This window comes from Rattus norvegicus, chromosome 19, assembly GCF_036323735.1.
Source record: "Rattus norvegicus strain BN/NHsdMcwi chromosome 19, GRCr8, whole genome shotgun sequence".
NCBI classification, from domain to species: Eukaryota; Metazoa; Chordata; class Mammalia; order Rodentia; family Muridae; genus Rattus; species Rattus norvegicus.
Window position 1 is genome coordinate 64,207,843 of NC_086037.1, and position 21,277 is coordinate 64,229,119.

Below are 21,277 nucleotides of genomic sequence, written 5' to 3' on the forward strand. Positions count from 1 at the left end.
TTCCGGCTCAGGAATCCTGTAGATTGTTTTGGTTTTGATTTCTGGCTGTTTTGGGGTTGTCTGTCTGCTTTTTGTTTTTGCTTCAGTTTTAGTTTGTCTGTCTGCTTTGAGGAATGGAAGGACAAAAGATGGCGGTAACTTTTCCTTAAACAAGAGTCAGAGGCATGGAGTCAAAGTAGTTGCTCCTGGGGTCATTTCTATATGACAGCATCCCCTACTGTCCTCCTCCCACAGCCAAGTCCCATCCTGGCGTCCTCAGAATCTTATGAGCTGCCCAGGTTTGTTCAGATGACAGAGACAAATTAGTTTTCATCCCTGCCCCATCCCCCCCACCCCTGCAACCAAGCCTCAATATGGAGGTTCATGATTAATGATTTAAAAGTCAATGAATCAGTGGCTGTTTGCAAAACCTCATTTCTCAAATTACTTCTCTTTGAACACAAGGCCTTTTTGACATCATCGTACCGTGTCTGGATTCTCACTGCTACTAATTGAAATTCCTGGATATTTCCTCTTCTTGTCAGCTCCTTGGTCGTGCCTGTTTATGAAATGTTTGCAAAGAGATTACTGTCCACCTGAGTGTGTCAGAGGTAAACGCCAGAACAATACCTCGAGGTTCCCGCTCAAGGGAAATGTGCTCCCGATAGCTCATGAGATTCCCTCTCGGCGGGACAGCTCATTTTTCACGGACTGATTGATTCCCGCCACACCCACACGCAACAAGTATTTGAGATGTGGTACAGTTAAAGCCGAGGCTCCCAGCTGCAAACATCTGTGTTTCTTAGCAAATAGTCTTATAGACTTGTGGGCCTATGGGAGAGAAACTAGGCAGGATGGGATTGATTCCCCTCATTAGAGAGCAGGGCAGAATGTGGTGGGGCAGGATGGGAGGCAAGCATCATGGGTCCAGCCCCAGGCCCTCTACTTAAGTCCCGCCATCCACTGACCTAGTCATCTTGAGTTCAAGATAAGCAAAGCAACAAGAACAACACATCCAAGGGCTAGAGAGATAGCTCGCTCTGTAAGGTACTGTGGCCCAAGCGTGAGACCCAAAATCGGATCCTTATAACCTGCATTTAAAAAGCCAGCCATGCACTTATAAACCCAGCAATGGGGAAGCCGAGACAGGAGGATCCCTCGGGCTCCCTCATCTGACAGTCTAACCTAAACCAACAAGAGGCACAGCCTCAAAAGGCACTGGGGATGGCAGCTAAGGTTGTTCTCTAACCTCCACACACGAGGTCACACCCACCTCAATATGCACCCACAGATACACATGCACCCTTCATAGCAAACCACTCCCACATGCATGCAGTGTCTCACACTCCACGGGAGCTCACTTCTTACCCCACAGCCATTCAGAAAAAGTGCTCTTGGATCCTAACTGCCCCCTTCATGAGAGACCGGAGGCCCACGTTTCTTCATCCTGTGATTTCACCCTCCCCCCAGGGTCTACTGGCTGTGTGCTTTCAACTAGGCAGAGGGAGAAAGAACTGGGAAGAGGGCACAGTTTTCTCAACCTCTTCCTTAACCTGACCACATCCTTCCGCCACACCCTGCATAAGCTAAGTTTGTCCCACACCTCACCTGAGCCCAGGGAAAGCTGACTTGTGGAATGCAGCTTTCCCTGGCTATAATTCCTGTGGGCTTTGTTACTAAATGAGATGTTATTGAACGGGATGATGTGCGCGGCATTGTTCGTGTAGCGTACACGAACGTACGGGTAGAGCTCTGTTGTCAGCGTCTGCTAGATACGTTTCCGGACACTAACGGTTACTACCTGCTTTGTCTGCAGTTTCAAGCCACAGTGGAGGAGGGAGCCGTGGGAGTCATTGTCAACTTGACAGTGGAAGACAAAGATGACCCCGCGACAGGAGCATGGAGGGCGGCATACACCATCATCAATGGAAATCCTGGGCAGAGCTTTGAGATCCACACCAACCCACAGACCAACGAGGGCATGCTCTCTGTGGTCAAGGTAAGGGTGCCCTTCGGGGGCGTCTCTGTCCTCCCATGAACACACAGGGCCCCATGAAAGAGTTGAGAAAGTCAGGGATAGATTCTACCATTTCCCAGAGAGGAACATTGGGGGCTTAGAGACTTGCCTGCCTTGAACGTTCTTCGCTGGTCAATGGCCCTGTCTGTTTCTAAGACAAGGACAGTCAATAAGATAGAGCAAGTCCCTTGACTGAGCACCTGCCCGAATTTTCTGTGCCTCAGTTTACTTATGTATAAGGAGCCACTGTTAGCGTAATGTATAATTCAGGATGGTTGTCACAGTCCTTTCTGCTTGCTGTAGCAAGGAGTCGTGTTCTGGATAGCTGCCTCCGTTTCTTTCTGAGGCTGTTACTGAAAAATAAATAAAACTCTGACAAGAGTCACTTAAGAGAAAAGGGGTTTAGCTTTGCCTTAGAGTCCATCATTGAGGGGATGGACACCACAGCAGCAAGGGCTTGAGGCTGCTGGTGATCCATAGTCAGGAAGCAGAGGGCAAGGAATAATGTACGCATGACTTTCAGCCCCCTTTCTCTAGTTTGTGTGGTCTAGATCTGTAAAAATATAAAAATAAAAAAGTGTGGGGTTGGGGATTTAGCTCAGTGGTAGAGTGCTTGCCTAGCAAGCGCAAGGCCCTGGGTTCGGTCCCCAGCTCCGAAAAAAAGATAAAAGAAAAAAAAAAGAAAAGAAAAGAAAAAAAAAGTATAGCTGTCTTTTACCCACTCTAGGTCTGGCACCTCAGTGTCCCAAGATATCTGCTAGATATCTTGGCGGAAACATAGCCCAGCCGCACACTTTCCTACACTCAAACCCTCACATAAAAGAACACACAACACAATAATCTTTGACCCAATTGGTAAGATATAAATGCCCACTTAAACATACAAAGCCCGGTACCATCCATCCCTTAGGAACATTAATAACAACCTGTAAATGCACAGAGCAGGATCTTAACATCACCTGCCATGGCTTCTCACCCTCTCCTCTCTCCTGTCTCTTCCTTTCTCCTCTAGTCTCCTCCTCTTCCTTCAAACTTCTCTCCCGCCCATCCTTCCTTCTCCTCTGATGACAGGCCTCCTTCTATCCTGTACCTGCCCTTCACCTGTGCTTTACAAATTCAATGGGGAGGTTCTGGTGAAGTCACCTGAGTTCTGAGTAGTGACTAGGCAGATGTCCTTGGGGCAGTGGAATTAGCATCAAAATATAGTAACTTCAGGGCAAACCACAACATAGATCCCCTGCCTGGGGAATGGCCCTGCCCACAATGAAGTCCTCCCAGGTCACAAAAAAAAAAAAAAGTAATCAAGAGTATCCCCCCACAGCTGTGCCTAGAACCCCAGCTCTTGAATGATTATAGGTTCTGCCAGGTTGACAGTTCACACTGACAGCCACCATGGTGACTGATTAGCAATGCACATTTGTTACTTGAGGTTCTGCAGTCTGGAAGTACACAATCTCAGTGCCCAGAAAATTCAAGTTCAAGTGGCTGTCTGTGTCTGCATAGATGACACCTTACTCTGTCCCCCTGCCTTGGAAAGGGAGATCCAGCTCCCCCATTCACAGAGGCAATATTCCCTGACTAGCTTAGCTCCTAAAAATGTCCTCCACTTGCATATACCCTCACATAGGAGCCTGTGACTTCAGGACATGAATGGGGGGAGCCCGTCCAGCCCATAGCACGGTGAGGAATTCACGAACAAATATGTAAAATGTTTAACAGTACCAGCTACCTCCAGTCTGTGTCGGTTTAGTCAGCAGTGAGCATACATTTTGTGTGTGACCTTTGTCTGTGACCTGTCATGACCACTGGCTCTGGAACTGATATGATACAGTTGCTCCGAGGACTCTGTGCTAGGAGACTCTCTACAAAGATGAATGAAGCTTGATTATTGAAAGTGCATCAAGGGCCTCAGTGAGCAAAACTGAAGGTGTGATCAGAACTGGTAAATCCTGGGGCTCAAAGGGAGATTCCAATCTCCTATTGCTGCTAGCTTCCAGAGGCCACCAGGGCCCTTTCAATATCTTCAGACCAGACACAGCCTCTCAGGTGCTGCCCCTTGATGTCTGTCATCCTGTCTACCACACCTTCCACAGAGCTGTGCGGTCCCATCAGGTCTGCTCTGAATGGTCCAAGCTAATCTCTCATCTCAGAGTCTGTCATTTAACCACATTTACAAAGTCATTTTTGCTGTAGACTCTCAAAGTTGAGAACTATGGGAGCGTTATCCTGCCTATCCCGGAGTCTACACTGGTCTGCCTTTCTGTTACTGTGGTGAAACACTGGCCCCAAAGTAGCTTGGGGGAGGAAAGGACTTGTGGTAGATTACCCTTCCAGGTCTCAGTCCATCACTGACAGAAATCAGAGCTGGATATCTCCTTCTCTGTCTCTCTCTGTGTCTCTTTGTGTCTCCCTGTCTCTCTCCATCTCTGTCTCTCTCTGTGTGTATATCTCTCTGTGTCTCTCTCTGTATCTCTCTGTGTCTCTTTGTGTCTCCCTGTCTCTCTCCATCTCTGTCCATCTGTCTGTCTTGCTCTCTCTATCTCTCTTTCTCTCTCTGTCTCTCTATATCTCTCTGTGTCTCTCTATGTATCTCACTCTGTCTCTCTCTGCCTCTCTATCTCTCTCTATCTCTCTGCCTCTCCCTGACTGTCTTCCTCTGTCTCTCTGTATCATTCTGTGTCTCTCTGTCTCTCTCCATCTCTTTCCATCTCTGTCTCTCTCTATCTCTCTGTTTCTCTTTCTGTCTCTCTGTCTCTCTCTCTGTCTCTCTCTGCCCCCCCCCTCTCTTATCCTTCTTACACACCTGCCTAGGGACCTAGGGATAGTACTGGACACAGTGGGCTGGGCCCTCCTGCCTCAGTTATCGATGAAGGCAGTGCCTCCCAGATTTGGCCATCATCTGAATCAGTTATTCAGCAGAGGTTCCTTCTTCCCTGGAGACTCTGTGTTGGGTAAAATGGACAACAAAAATGAGCCAGTACAGAATCCCATCAGCAACTACATCATATCAGTACTAGAGCCATTGAGCATGGCAGATCACAGACACACCTGATTTCTAGAAGACACAGAACCTGGGTTTCTGCCCTTTCCCACCTCTGGGTCACCTCAGTTCTTCCTCCATAATAATACAGTGACAGAGCTGTCAGGAGAGCCTGTCACTGGCCATCCAAAGCTGTTGCTTTCAAAAAGGTAAGGGCATGAGATGGCATGGCCCTGGCCATCCTCTGGGTCTACAGAGGATGCTAGTAACTTACCAGCACTGGAGGATGATAAACACCATGACCAGAAGCCACCTAGGTAGATGAAGAAATTGTTTATTTCCTCTTACAGGATAATTTTTTATTATTTTTTTAAACATTTTATTGATTCTTCATAGATTTCATATCATGCACCCCAATCCCTCTCATCTCCCTGTACCCTCATATCTGCCCCCCTTGCAACCTTCCCTTACCCTTTTGTCCACACAATTTTACTTGCAAGTGTCCATTGCAGTGAGTCAGTGGTCTGGTTCAAGGGCTCTGGCTTGTGCAACACTATCAATACTGGATCCTCACCAGGATTCAGCTCAGATATCTGCCAGGAGCCTGCCCTGGGTTGAATGGTACTGAGCGGGATACAGCATTTGACAAAGGTCAAAGACTGATGAGCCCTGGCCTTCTAATCTTACTAGCTGTGCTTTTAATAAGCGCTGGTTTCTCTCTGTGTAACTTACTATTTCATGCTAATAAGCACTGGTTGCTTTTCTCTCTTGCTCTAGGACCTCTCACTGGCCAGGTGAGAGGCTTGGAACTCATTAACTCTTCGTGAAGCAGAGAGAAAAGAAAAGAAAATAATTAAAATCTTTGACACAGGCAATATGCACAGATACATATACACTCATACACACACACACACACACACACACACACACACACACACACACACACACACTCATACACATTCATATACTCTTGTTGGACCCTACTACCTGTCTCATCAACTCCACAAGTGTTCATGCATACTCACATACATACACACGTATCTACACATGTATGTATAGACAGGCATGTACATTGGGTGGGTGGGGCAGAGCCCCAGATGCTACACTTTATTCCTTCTCCCTGGCCTTATACCTTCTTAGACAAAAGCTCTTTAGAAAATTACCTCATAGATAAAATGTTACACAAAGGGGGAGTTACAGAAAGATGTTGGTGTTAACTTCAAAGCAGCATTTCATTCTATAAGCTCATTATAAGTTCAAAGCAACCGTTTCCCACGGCCTTGCTTTATCATAGTGCACACCTGTGGCTTCAGCCTTGGACGTGACCTAGAATGAATGTTCTTCCTTGATCACAAATTTGTCCTGAGCCTGTTTCTCTTTCCAGTGTAATTGTGAAAGCTCATTGTATTCCTTACTGTGCAGCCTTTGCTCACTATTCTATGAGGAGGGGGCATGCTCTATTCTTGATTCTAATTTCACTACATCTTTCTGCCAAAACAGCTAAAACCATCTCTTAAAACTTTCTTCCTAAAATTATTCGAATCAGGTCAGGAATGCTATGAAATCGTTATCAGGGATTATGAAACCATCAATTTGTCTATACAGCATTACTTCATGATGGTACTTCTTCATGGATCTGAAGAAGATCTGCTCAACAGGCTGAGCTAATGCCCAGGAAGCATTAGACTGTGTAGCAAGGACAGGAAAAATCCTATCAACAATAGGAAGCAATCCTGAGATGAAGTCTCTTGGGACCTTGCCTCTCAGAGGTCACCCATCACAGGCCATGCAGAAAACGATGGGCCACCTCCAGGAAAGTCACCTGCTAGCCTTAGCCTCTCCTAGATGGCTCCTGACATCCTTACAGGTCACATCTCACAGGACCTTCATCTGTCCCCTGATTTCTCTCCTCTGAGAAGGCGCTACAGGAAGTCACATAGACCTAATCCTTGCTTCTGGTTCTGGGATCCCGACCTGAGCCCTATCACACATACAAGTGGATACATGCCTCCCTCTATGTTATCCATGCCCTCAACATAGTCTGGCCCAACAAGCCAGAGGCTTCTGTCTCCTTAAGTGTCCCAGTTGGAGTAAGTAACTATTTCTCAACTGTCCTGGCTCCTTGTCTGAAATTTCTTTAACGGGGTGACTGACCTAGCAGGGTGTCACTTGGCATGGGTGAAAATCTGTTACTAGAATCAAAGGAAAGAGGACACAGCAGTAAGTTACTCTCAGGTTAGCGGGATAGGCACAAAATATAGTGAGGCAATCAGACACTGTGAGGAAGTCGAGGCAGGGCCAGCAGCCATAGGAGTGAAGCTAGGTCTGCCTGCTCCACCTGTCTACCTGGGTAATGGAAGTGGGGTGAGCTCACGTTCTGCTGGATCCCAGGTCCTCAGGTTTCTCCTTCACTGAACCCCCAGGGATGGCGAAGTCATGAGTTAATGGATTACAGTCTGGAAACCTTACAGCGTCAGCATTGCCAGAAACTAAGGCTCAAGTCGGGGGAGGGGCTTGGGGGGGTCATTCATTTGTTTTTCCATCCAAACACAATGGTGTTGCACCATGTTTGTTTACTTGCGCCCTGTTCCTTTTCTCCTTGTTTGTTTGAGAAAGATCTTTAGACCAGGCTAGCCTAGCACTTATTAGATAGCCAATGACCTTTGTTCTAGTTCATTTCTGTTGCTGTGATTTTAAAAAAAAATGCCCTGAAAAGAGGCAAATTAGCAGAGGAAGGGGTTTTGTGTTTTGTTTTGGGTTCATAATTCCAAGTTACAGTCTGTGGTTGAGAGGAAGTCAAGGCAGGGACTTAAGACATCCACAGTCAAGAGCTGAGAAATAAATGTCTGGAGTGATGCTTGCTTGATTGCTTCACTCTTATACATCCAGGGCCCAGCCCCAAAACTTCCCATGTTCAGTCTGGGTCTTCCCACCTCAATTAAGTATCAAGACAATGCCCTACAGACAGAACCATGGGCAACCTGATCTAGATAATCCGGAATTAAGACTCTCTTCCCAGGGGATTCTAGATTGGGTCACATTGAAATGAAATCCTAGGGGCTGGAGAGATGGCTCAGCAGTTAAAAGCACTGACTGCTCTTCCAGAGGTCCCAAGTTCAATTCCCAGCAACCACATGGTGGCTCACAACCATCTGTAATGGGATCTGGTGCCGCCTTCTGGTGTGTAGGCATATATGTAAGCAGAACGCTGTATACATAATAAGTAAATAAATAAATAAATAAATTTTGAAAGAAGAGGAAGGAAGGAAGGAAGGAAGGAAGGAAGGAAGAAAGAAAGAAAGAAAGAAAGGAAGGAAGGAAGAAAGAAAGAGAGAGAAAGAATCCTGATCCTCCTGCTTTTCTGGAGCACTGAGATTTCATTGCCCATCCCGCCTGGTCTTGTGATGAACTGGGGACAGAACCTAGGGTTTTGTGCACACTAACCAATCCTCTCACACCTGAGCCACATTCCCAGATGTCATATTCTTTTTTTTAAAGACCCCTGAAATGGCACAAGACTTAAACCATGAAGTCCAGACCTGTCCCCAGCGCTCACAGCTGCTCAGGCAATGCCAAAGGGACCAAGTGCAAAGCACACATGAACTTCAGGATGTGCACCTTTCTAACACCCTTCTGTCTGCTCCCCCAGCCCCTGGACTATGAGATCTCTGCCTTTCACACCCTGCTGATCAAAGTGGAGAATGAGGACCCATTGGTACCCGACGTCTCCTATGGCCCCAGCTCCACGGCCACTGTCCACATCACGGTCTTGGATGTCAACGAGGGACCAGTCTTCTACCCAGACCCCATGATGGTGACCAAACAGGAAAATATCTCTGTGGGCAGTGTGCTGCTGACAGTGAATGCCACAGACCCGGACTCCCTGCAACATCAAACTATCAGGTGGGTGAGCTACTCAGGATCCACAGATAGAAGCATACAAGAAACCGCCTTCCTCTTTGGTTGCCAAAGCTGGTCGCTAGTTGCTGGTCACTGGTTGTAGTCGCTGGTTTCAGTTGCTGTTTGCCCATTGCAAAATGCTATTGAGTTAACCCTACTGCCCATCTGGATGTGTGGGAGGAAAGAGAAGTTTGTATCTGATGGAGCCAAAGTGCTGTCAGTGAGAGGACAATATCCTAACCTGTGATTCCATCTCAGGAAGGGACCGGCTTGATGGCTACATCCTCAAATGCCCTAGACTAAAGAAGGGTCATAAAGAGCTGTGCTGTGTGGGTTTATGCATCTCTTGATGCTCCAGCCTTACAAGAAAGGCACTGGTTGGTTCCATTTGTGGAAGGAGGTATTTGGAATTCAGGGATGAGAAGATAGTTCCATGAGTAAAAAGGCTGAGTTTGTGACCCTGGATCCCATAGAGCTGATGTGGTAGAGCACACTTATAATCCCAGCACTGGGGAGGCAGAGACAGGAAGATCCCTAGAGTTTGCTGGGCAGTCAGTCTGGCTTGATTGGTAAGCCCCAGGTTCAATGAGAGACCCTGCCTCGAAGCATAAGGTAGAGGCCAGGTATCCTCGGTTCCTCTCTATCACCATAACCAAGCAATAATAAACACCATAACCAAAAGCAGTTTGGGGAGGGATAGCCTGCATATTCCAGTCCCATTAAATCATTGAGAAAAGTCAGGATAAGGACCCAAGCAGTAGCTGAGGCAGGAGCTTAGGAGGAGTGCTGATCACTGGCTTGCTGCTCATGGCTTGCTTGGCCTACCTTTTGACGCAGCCAAGGACCACCTGCCCAGGGTTGACACTGCCTACAGGGGGTGGGCTCTCCAATATCAGTCATTAATCAAGAAAATCCCCCTATTGACATGCCTCCAGGCCAGTCTGATGGAGGCAGTCTTTCAGCTGTGGTTCTCTCTTCCCAGGTGGCCCAAGTTTCTATCAAGTTGACAGAAAATAATCTGTGCACTAGGCATGGTGGTTCACACCTTTAATCTAAGCACTGGGAAGGCAGAGGCATCATCGCCTCTGTGAATTCAAGGCCAGCCTGATCTGCATAATGAGATCCAGACCAGTCAAGGCTATAGAGTGAGACCTGTCCCTAATATCTATTATTATTATCTTTAGAGACTGATAGAGGCTGGCCTTCGCATGCACGCACACAGATGCATGGACTCACACACACGCCTACACTCCAGACAGGTGTGAGCACTTGTTCAAGTCTTCCCAGGTGTGACAGCAGAGGAGATGGGCTGACACAATGCCCTGTCCCTTCCCTTCTGAATGCACATTAGTTCTGGGCATCAGAGGCAAAGAGCAGAATTTGCCTGATCCTTAGAAATGGACCCCTGGGATGGAGTTCTAATAATCAGTCGTGGGGGTGGGGTGGTCAACAATTTCTGCCTTCATTCCTTAATAGTTGTTTTTTTTTTTTATTTTAACTTATCTTTATTTGTCTTTAGCTGGGTCATATTTAAAACATGATTATACCATCTACCCCTTTCCTTTCTTTACCTGGCACCAGCCACCCTCTCCCATATTCCTGGCCCCTTTTCCCTCTGTTGTTGTCATACATATATATGCATAAGTACATGAATACAACCTACTCGGTTCATTTAGTGTCGCTTGTACATATATGACTTCCGGGATGACCACTTGGTATTGGATAACCAGTTAGGGGGCTATTTCTCCCTCTCCCAGCATTCCATGGTGACCTGTGGGTCTTTGTATGGGGATGAGACCTCTTGAGGTTCTTCCCCTCCATGTCAGCATATCTATTGGTATTGTCAATGTCCAGGTCTTGCTTGGGCAGCCATGTTGTCAAGGTGTCAAGGGTGCAGCTTTTCTGTCAATCTAAGAAACACACTTTCAGAACAGACTCCCCATTCCTGTGGCTCGTAGCATCTTTCTGCCCTCTCTTTCATGATGTTCCTTGAGCCTTGGGTCCAAGATTTGTGTTTTGAATATATTCATCAGGGCCAGATACCCCACAGTAAGTTTTTCTCCGTATTTTGACCACACGCACATACAAAGTTTCTTTTCACCTCCAGACTTTCTGATTTGCCAGGTGAACTAGAGGATTTTTCAAAAAAAGTAACGACTTCGCTGACAGTGAGAATGGGAGATCACCTTTCTTCCTCTGTCTTCTCTCTTCCCTGCCCCTGCTGGGGATCCAGCAAAGGAAGAGACAATTTAACCTTAAAAAAGAGCATTTCTCAAGGACTTGGATGGGAAACCTGTAGCTTAGCTACAAGGCAGCTGTGCAGGCTGTCTTTAGGGCGGCTTAATACCATTTTGTGTTTCTACAATAGGAGGCGGAGGCAGTGGATTCCCGTGGGGGATAAAATGAGCGGCAGCTGGAGTGAGCATTGCTAAGCCTGGGCTCTACCTTGCTGTCTCTGCTGCGGTGCTGCTGGGGATGAAAAGGTTAATGGAATGGCGAGTGACTAGTAGGGGGGTCCTAGAATGAAAGGCACAGCGCCCACCTCAAGGAAGTGATAGAGGATCCCTTTGGGTTCTCTAATCGAATGCAGTTCTTGGCTAACTTAAGCAAAGGGTTCCTTTGCTGCGGGTCTGTGGATGTTTATAGAGTGGAGGAGCAGGAGGAGAAGCAACTAGAGGCTGCAGGGGTATCCCTAAGGTTCCAGGTGACATGAGCTGGTAGCCTGACATGTCAGAGCTTCACAGAGAAAACACAGCATCTCCAGCAGCTGTCCCTCCTGCTTCACTCCGGGTCACACTCCTGTCAGGTCACTGGGCTTGAGCAACGGATGAGCCTCTGGCCAAGGGCACCTAACTGGAGGGCCAGCGGAGGTGTGACCACCCATCAATGGTGAGCCAGGAAGGCAGGCAGGAGAGCATACTGCTTAAGCACTGAGAGAGGTCAAGGAAATACTCCTCCTTGCACCCGAATGAAGGATGGGATGAGATGCAGAGAGAAAGCTTGTTGGCGATGGCCAAGCCACTGAGTACTAAGGCAAACACCAGAGCCTGGAAAGCAAGATCCAGGCCATAGGGTAGAGGCCATGGGTTTCCTATTGCCCCGGTGCAATGGTAGGAGTGCCCACTGAGGGGGTTTGGGGCTGCTAAATATCTCCAACCTGTGAACTTGGAAAGGCAGGTCTGACCAGCATCTGTGACACAGGCCACCAGTGACCTGGACCCAGCTCACACTCACCTATGCCAAACAATGCATGGATCGGCCCCACTGATTGAAATGGGGGCACCTGGCAGCCAGCAAGATGGCACTGGGGTAGCGAGGCCAGATTCCTTTTCACACCACGGAGCTATTCTCCCTGGTTGGCTCCATCCTCATTCAGGTTTGTACGTCTCCAAGGAAACGAGGTCAGCCCTGGACCAGTCCTCTCTCTGCCTGCAGAAAGAGTCACACCCTACCCAGAAGCAGTGCAGCCAGTACCAGCAGGGGCTTACTGAGCCATCTGGGACATGTGACCCGGAAGAGCAAGGGGATGAACAGTGCCCATGGGCTGACCCTATTGTTCAGTACCACAGTTGATCCCAGCATCCTCTGTGAAAGTTTGAACTGGTACCACTTAGAGAGGGCTGGGACGCTTCTCAGGAGACAAGAGTAAGTAAATGCCGGGTTTTCAGGAGGCACAGATGGTCTCCATGGGTGGAAACCACAGAAACCCTCAGATAACACAGCTGCCTTAGTTCTCTACAGCTGGTCACCTAAGAGGGCCAACATCTGCTCACATCTAAAGGGATGCAGGATTGGCTAAGGGATGCTAAACTGTCTGAGTGATGCTGGACTTGCTGAGGGATGCTGGACTTGCTGAAGGATGCTGGACTGGATAAAGGATGCTGGCTTGGATGAGGGATGCTAGGCTGATTACTTTCCCCACTAGGCATCAGAATTGCCTGTCAAGTATGCCTTCCTCAGTTTCACGGGCTGAACCTTCTCTCTTCTCTCATCCTCTCTTCTCTTCTCCACTCACTGCCCTTCCCTTTTCTCCTCCTTCCTCCTCCTGGCCCTGCCCGCCCCCTGCATTTTTCTCCTCTTCTGGTGCTGGTTCTCTACTCATAAAACATCCCTGCCAAGTGGACCTACCACCTGGGAAGGAAAGGCACTTTAGTGATGGGGAGTTTGACCCAGCACACTGGAAAGGGGCCTCCAGGGAGGCTGTATGTTCAGGGGGTGAGCGAGACTGAGTGGAGGGGCCAGGCTGGGAGAGACTTCCCCCACAGCTCTTCACTGGGCTGTGCCGAGTTCTCGGGCAGATGATGACTTTGCAAACGGTCTCTGGTCTCATTACTGTTGTAGCTCAAGTAATTCTTTAGGGAACTGGATTAGAAGAGGGGGGAGTTTCACTCTGGGAGCTATTATTTTATCTCAAGATCTCTGCACTTAGCTGACTAAGGCACAACAAAAGAAAATGGTGCTGACCCAGCCTGCTGCCCCTAGTGGCCTCTACTCAGAGCTATGCCAATGGCAGAGCCCAGCGGTCCCACACAGAACTCTGTCTCCCTCTTAGCAATGGCTGTGCCAAAAATATCTCCATCCCTCTGCTTCTCTGTCCATCCCTCTGCCTCTCTGTCCATCCCTCTGCTTCTCTGTCCATCCCATTCTACTTCTGTGTCTTTCTCTCTGCCCATCTCTCTGGGCTTTCTTCTCCTAGCTCAGTCCTTCTCTGGTCTTCTCCTCCCAACTTCCACCTCTGTATCTGTCTCACTCCAAGCTTCCCTGCCTTTCTTGTCTCCCCTCCTCTCTCTATTTCTTTTTTCTTTTCTTTTCTTTTTTTTTTTTTTCGGAGCTGGGGACCGAACCCAGGGCCTTGCGCTTGCTAGGCAAGCGCTCTACCACTGAGCTAAATCCCCAACCCCCTCTCTCTATTTCTATTCTTTGCCTGTCCCCACCTTGTGAATGATCCGTGTGTACAAGTATGTGTGTTCATGTGTAGGAGGCCAGGAGATTAACCTCAGAAGCTGTCCACCTTGAAACAAGTCTCCCACTGGCCCAGAGATCACCAAATAGGCTAGGCTGGCCCAGAGATCACCAAATAGGCTAGGCTGGCCCAGAGATCACCAAATAGGCTAGGCTGGCTGGCCAAGAAGCCCCAGGGGTCCACCTGTCTCTGCTTCTCCAGTTCTGGGATAGCAGGCATGCATCTCCATGCCTGGCTTTTATGACGTGTGTTTGGGGGAATCAAACTCATGCCCCACGTTTGGATGACACTTTTCCAGCTGGGCTTTCTCCTCAACTGGCTCCCTTTCTTCTCTCTACCCACCATGCCCTCATCACCTCTCCCTCCTTCCTCCTCTGCAAGATGGGAGCAAGGCATCTTCTGGTGATATTGTAGCTCCTCCCCCGACTTCCTCCCTCATTCTATTTCTCTGTCTCCATCCAGTCTAAGACTTTCTGTGCAAGTGAGTTCCAATAACCACCTCCATCCATCTCAAGTCCAATCATGCTTAACCCCCAAGCCAGCAACAAGTAGCCATGCTGTCCTCAGTGGACATCCTGGGGGCATCACTTGGGTCAAGCCTGCCCTTGACGATCACCCCAGCCTCCTCCAGGAGGGGTCTCCTGCTGCTCCACACATCTGTGAGAACCTCTACACAAACCCCTGGTCTAGTCCTATACTGTCCTGTGTGACAGAATGCACATCCGGGCTTAGCCCTGACTCTGATCCTCCAAGGGGGTGTTCAGAAGCCCAGGCACTTGGTCGATGCCCAGCCTGTAGCCCTGAAGGCAGGAAGTGTCCAGGCAGGAGTGTAAATTCTCTAGAAGACCTTCATTACTGAGGCCCACTCACAAGCCCATCACTCGGTATGCTTTGCCCCAGATTGAAACAGACAGCGGGCTCTGAGTGATGGAAAATTCCGTCTGTCTGGTGACTGTTGAGACAGCTCATAGAGGAAACTTTTGCAATGAGGGAAGAAATCATCCATCCAGGGAGATCCTTCTCAACAACCTCCATGCAGATCCAGAGGGATTGGGGGGAGACACGTGCAAAGAGTTCTCCCATTAATTACTGCACGTGGCTGATGTCACTCATCCCTCTGTGTCCTGCCACCTGTGCTTTCGGATATGCCAAGCAGCCATCCATGTGCAGAAATAGCCATCAACCATTCACTGCTGAATAAGCACCCCCTTATCCCATTGCTAGTGCCTGCCATTTCAGCAGGAAATACATTCGGGATAGAACAGGAAGATTCTAATTGAGGGGGCTCTGAAAAGACAGCATTTTCCTCACACAAGACAAGAGGAGGCAGGTGTGGCAGCCCCAGAATATGGTCAAGAACCAGGGTCCTTCCACTTCTGATGCTGCTACGGGGCAATCTCGTCCTCATGAACTGTTGTGGCTGCCAGTGTGCCAGCCTTTATATCTGTATCTCAGCCATCAGGATGGGGCAAAGGAAATGATAAGGGATGCTTTCTGGTTTCCCCACTGCATATGTGTGTCTTTGTCTGTGCGTGTCTGCGTGTGGGGGGGGGGGTTGTGTGTGTGTGTGTGTGTGTGTGTGTGTGTGTGATGCATGTTTGTGCTTGGATGTAGGTTCCATGTATGTGTGTCTTTGTCTGTGTATGTGTCTTTGTGTGTGTGTGTGTTTGTATTTGTGTGTGTGTGTGTGTGTGTGTGTATATGTGTGTGTGATTCATGGTTGTTTTTGTGCTTGGGTGTGTGTTCCGTGTGTGTGTGTGTGTGTGTGTGTGTGTGTGTGTGTGTGTGTGTGTGTGTAGGACCAGGGTTTATATCAGGAATCATACTGGATTGATCTTCCACCATATTCATGAAGCAGTAACTCTCAGCCAAACCCAGAGCTCACTTACACGCCCAGTCTTGGGAGAGCCCTTGTCTCCATGTCCCCAAGGTCTGACTATGGGTGTCTACCTGGCACCTCACTTAGCATTTACAGAAATTCTGGCCTCTGAACTCGAGTCCTCATGACTTCACAGCAGGTGCTTTTACCACTGAGCCATTTATCTGCCCGTGTCTGGGTTTTTTAAGGTGATTTCCTGGATTCCTCTTCAAGTTTCGTTTCCTACTGTTATTCCCATGTCCATCTCTAACTAGTGTAGCTCTTACAGCTGAGATCTTTGCTAAGGAAGAGTGGGCACTGAGAAGTGAGTGACAGTGTCTGCCATGTGGATCAAACATCTCGTGGCTGAGATAGATTCCCATTATGGGAATAGAATTCCTGAGATGGCCCACCTAGAAAGAAAAAGACTTGCACACATGAGGTGCTGAATTCAAATCCCAGCACCACAAAACACAAAATCAGCCAGAGGAGAGAGAGATTCACTTAGGCTCATAGTTGCAAAGGCCCCATCTGTAGTCCTTCATCCAAATTCCACCATCTGCATCCCACCATCCACAGTCCATCATCCTTGCTATTCAGGGGCTCTGGGGAGTTTGCACATCATGGTGGGGGGCATAACAGTACAATCAGATCACTTTTCAGAGAACAGGAAGCAACAAGAGAAAAAGGTGGACCTGGAGTGCCAAGACCCCCTTCAAAGACACGCTTCCAACAACCTAACTTCCTCCCGCTAGGCCCCACCCACTAAGGTCCTCATCATCCTAAGATCAATCTTTGTGGCACACAAGCTTTTGGGAGACCTTTATCTAAGCCATAGAATCCAGTGACATTGGATGCTGAAGTTCTACCTAACAAAATAACAGACAATACAAGGAAGACCGGGAACCCACACAGTATGTTGTACACTTGCCTAGCATGCACAAGGCCCCAGGACCCATCCCAGTAGGCCATAGATCAGGTACGGCTATTAATGTCAGCACTTGGGAGATAGACTCAGGAAAATTAGGAGTTCAAGGTCATCGACAGCTGCATAGCAAGTTCAAGGTCACCGTCATTCACAAGCCAGGATTGTAGTGATAACTCATTGACCTATTGGAACGGGGATGTATACTTAGAACATAAGCCTAACACAGCGTTAGCTGCTGCATGTTCCCTCCTAAGGAGTGGTGCATGTTGAACCTCCCAGAAGTGGATAGTCATAAGTAAAAGAATGTTGGGCCAGAGAGATGGCTCGGTTGTTAAGAGCACTGATTGCTCTTCCAGAGGTCCTGAGTTCTATTCCAAGGCACATGGTGGCTCATAACCATCTGTAATGGGATCTGATGCCCTCTTCTGGTGTGTCTGAAGAGAGCGACAATGTACTCGCATATATTTAAAAGAAGAAGAAAAAAAGAAAAAGGAAAAGGAAACTTGGTGATGTTTGAGAATGCTGAGAAGAGGAGGGAGGGAGGGAGAGAGAAATAACAAAACATCTGAAGTTAAATAGAATTAAGTGACCAATGTTCCTATCTTGGGACAGCCCCTGTAAACTAAACAATATTTCAGAAACATCTTTAAGTCTGCAAAGCAGGTACACATCTCACATTGCACGAGTATCTGAAGCAGGTACCCATTGCACCTTGCAGGAATACCTGAGCAGATGCCAGGGAAATGGCGGGCAACTGGCAGTGAAATGTTTTCCTCATCAAATAATTGCCAGGGGGGAAAAAATGCTTAAATGGCTTTAAATTTTTGTAGCAAAACATCTACATGTAACGTGGATATGCTGAGGTGTACTTTTCATGAGGTGGACAGTCTTTAGGCTGGAAAGCTTCTGAGGGCCTTGAAAGTCTACACACAGGCCAGACCTGGCCCTGGGCCCGGCATTTGCAAGAGCGCAGTTAACAGGCATAGAAGGGATGATGGTGGCCAGGTTGCGGTGTCTGAGTGCCAGTATATGAACGCATAAACAGACATGACTAGCTTGTTTTAATTTTTGGTGTTCTTTTATTACTTGTGTGTGTACACAAGAGTGCAAGTGTAGAACAATGCATTGGGGGTGTCGGCGGACAATTGGCCTCCGTTGGTTCACAACTTCAGGTGTGTGGATTCTAGGGATCAAATTTAGGATAGGTTAACCACAAATGCCACCTTGCTGACCTGAAAAGTGTAGCCCAGGCTGACCTTGAACTCATAACCCTCCTGCCTCCTCCCCTGCTGTACCCCATCAGTATCCTCTTTCGTATCCTACCACTGTTCTTGGCCACAAGCTCTCTTATTCCCTACACACTGGCTAATGCCCACCAGCTTTGGAAGTGTTTCCAATGGCCCTGTTTTAATCTGGTGCCAGGCAGGTAACCAGCATGGGGGGTGGGGTGGGGGTACAGCAACAGGGCTCAGGCTCTTGAAGGTTACATCTTGAAGCCTTTTCCATCCTCCAGCCCTCCTCCCAACTTGATCCAAATTGAGTCTATTCTTTGAGCACAGCCTCTGAATCAATGACACCTGCTCTGTCCTGGTTTTTCCTTTTGGGGGTGAAGGGAGGGGGATGGGGGCTGCCTTAGTCTTGTCGCTCTCTTTTCCCTGAACTTGAGCCGTTTCAGCTGAGTGGCACTCAGGCACTCTAAATGGTAAAGAATGCCACGGAATAATGAAAATTTAGCACCTAATGATTTGTTTAAATTGCCCATTTCATCTTTCTCTGACCGTCCTGGACTCATCAAGACTTTTCTTCAGAGCCCTGTTTAATCTACTATTTGGGGCCTTTTAAAAGAAAACCATGCATACTTGTGCCTCCCTCCCCCAAAAAGTGGTAAATTGGGCAAAAAAAAAAGTCATTAGCTAACTGTGAGACTTTTATTCTCTAATTGCTAAGGCAAAACAGAAAAATAATTCAATCGGCTTGAAAATGAAAATCTTGTCACCCCCGAGGTCCTGAGACACACAGGTACCCAAGATGCATAAGCAGTAAATGTTCAGTGGGAGAAAGGAGGGTCACAAATGTCCTAACTGGGTTTCAGACTCAGATTTAAGAGTTTAATTTGGGGTGCCACCCACCTTCTAAATTTTAATCAAATCTTAAAGGCTAGCTCATAACCTGTCTACCTGGGGAAATTAGAAAAGGCCTCTCCATCTACGAAGACCTATTAACACTCCGTTCTAATTACATGTGGTTACTGACCTCAATAATAAGATCTGGGGTGAGGGAGTTTTGTTGTGTTGTTTTATAAATGGGTCCAGATATTTCTCTCTGCAGTCACCCAACACAGCGCTTGAAATATAAATGAGTTGTTTATGGGAGTCCTTTTGTAATTTTTAATTAAAGTGATGTTCTCCAGTTGGAGGTTTATGGCAGTGATACATTTTATTGCCGCATTGCTGTGGAATTCTTAATTATTTATGTAAATGTATTAGTAGACTCAGCCCTTGTTTTGAGTGGTCAGATCCCCCCCATACCCCCGTTATGGAAATGTCTGTGGGACAGAAAGCCTAATAAATTACACGAAATGATCTTCGAAGGTCTGAGCTCTCTGGTCTCCAAGAACAGAAGTCTGGGTTTTGTCCTAACCCACAGAGAAGATGTCCATGGATTCCCTGGGTGGCGTGCACTGGGTTTGATCGTCCAAAAGCACTGGGTGAACAGTCGCAAGGTTATTTTATAAACCGGCTTTGTAACATCTGTCTACACGTGTTATGCGTTTGCCAGGGGCAGACACTCGTAGTTGAAAATAGGGTTTCAGATTGGTTCTATTTGAATATAATTATCATTCGTCTTCTTGTCTGCCTTGGAAATTAATTCTCAGAACCAATCTAGAAAAATATTGACAAATGTTAATATTGCTTCTTACCCAATATTTATTCTCTAAGTCATTCAATTTGCTTAGCATTAGGGATTGTTTTGTTTTGGTGGGGTGGGATTTTTTGGTTTTTTTTTTTTTTTTGAAGTAGCATCTCTTGTAGCCCAGGCTGGCCTCACACTTCCTACAGTAGCTGAGGATGACCTTGAACTCCCAAGTTCTGGGATTCCAGGCATGCATAACCATGCCTAGCTTTGATTAGCTTTTAGTACTTTGTAATAAAGACATTCAAAATAGGTGTGGGTCTCTGGTATAGTACAGAGGGGAGGCCACACCTGACAGCCAGCAACACCAGCCAGTGCTCAGTGCCTCTCAGGGTATCACCAGAAGCTGATCATAGCACCAACCCTCAAACAGGAACCACACAGTGGGCAAGTGGGTCGGAGAACTAACACGGGAAATTCAGCTCAGCCTTGGCGCCCGCCCAGCTGGCCTCCCTGACTCCTCTGGGACTTGTGGTTTGAAGTGGTGAGACTCTAAACTGAGGTCTTGCCATCATGGCTAAGCTGGGCCCCAAAAGCTTACACATGGTAAGATCAGACCTTGTGTTGCCATTTGGAACCCCTGCTGATCCCTGTGAAGGTCTGTGAATGGTAGAGAGCCTGCATTTGAATGAATCTCTCCATCCATCCATCCATCCATCCATTCATCCATCCATCCATCTATCCATCCTTCCCAAAAACATGTAACAAATACCTACAGGACATAGCAATGAAGTCGGCAGTTAGTAGTATCCGCCATCACTGCCAAGGTGAGGATCTTGGAACCTGAATCCGTCCCCTTACGTTTACCAGACACAATCTACCGCTGAGCTACAAGCTACACTCTTGGCCTGGCTCTGTGCTCACTGAACTACATCCCTAGCCCTTGCTTTGGGGGACAGGATCACAACTCATGCTAAGCAAGACATATTTCTAATTGACATACGATAATTGTACATTTGAGGGATAACAAGAACAGCGAAGGCACTTACCACCATGCCTTACCACCTGAATTCCACCATCAGGACCCACATGGGGGGGAAAAAAAGAACTGACTCCTGAAAGTTCCTCTACATGGGCACACAAACTCACATATGTGCGCGCGCGCACACACACACACACACACACACACACACACACACACACTAAACATTATAAAATATACTTCATCGCTGTTTGCTTCTCTTTCCTTGACCACTAGCCTCCATGTTATATCCAGGGGGATCTAGTGCCCCCTTCTGGCTTCCCAGAGCACTGCGTGCAAGTGGTGCACACACTCAGGCACACGTACACATAAAATAATTTTTTAAAGAAATTATTTTAAGGGGGCTGGGAATTTAGCTCAGTGGTAGAGTGCTTGCCTAGCAAGCGCAAGGCCCTGGGTTTGGTCCCCAGCTCCGAAAAAAAGAAAAAGGAGAAAAAAGGAAAAAAAAGAAATTATTTTAAAATCACAATTACTGCAACATTCACATAAGCAAGACAGGGACGTGTTAAGTACAATACAGTGGCTGCTGCCGGGTTTCCTCCTGTGTCCAGCTGGGCACCAGCCCTGCATAGGAATGCTGGCACCACTGGTATTTCTCTGTGAAGAACATGGTGGGAAAGGCTAAGCGGCCATGTGAATCCAAACAAGGGTAGAAATGAGTTCCTCAGAGATACAGGCTAAGGGCAAATATTTTGTGGCCATTCAGAGCTGTAAGCCAGGGAGGTGAGGCACAGGTAGTCACCCTTTCTATAACCAT

The 21,277-nt window shown here is 47.6% G+C and overlaps 1 protein-coding gene across 1 annotated transcript in view; it reads left to right on the plus strand.

The window, feature by feature from the left end:
* Cdh13 (cadherin 13) overlaps positions 1-21,277 on the plus strand; it is a 1,037,872-nt gene that overhangs the window by 949,592 nt on the left and 67,003 nt on the right. The window contains exons 9-10 of the mRNA NM_138889.2: positions 1,796-1,978; positions 8,626-8,879. Coding sequence (NP_620244.1) covers positions 1,796-1,978; positions 8,626-8,879 — 437 coding nt within the window. The remainder of the gene's footprint in view (positions 1-1,795; positions 1,979-8,625; positions 8,880-21,277) is intronic.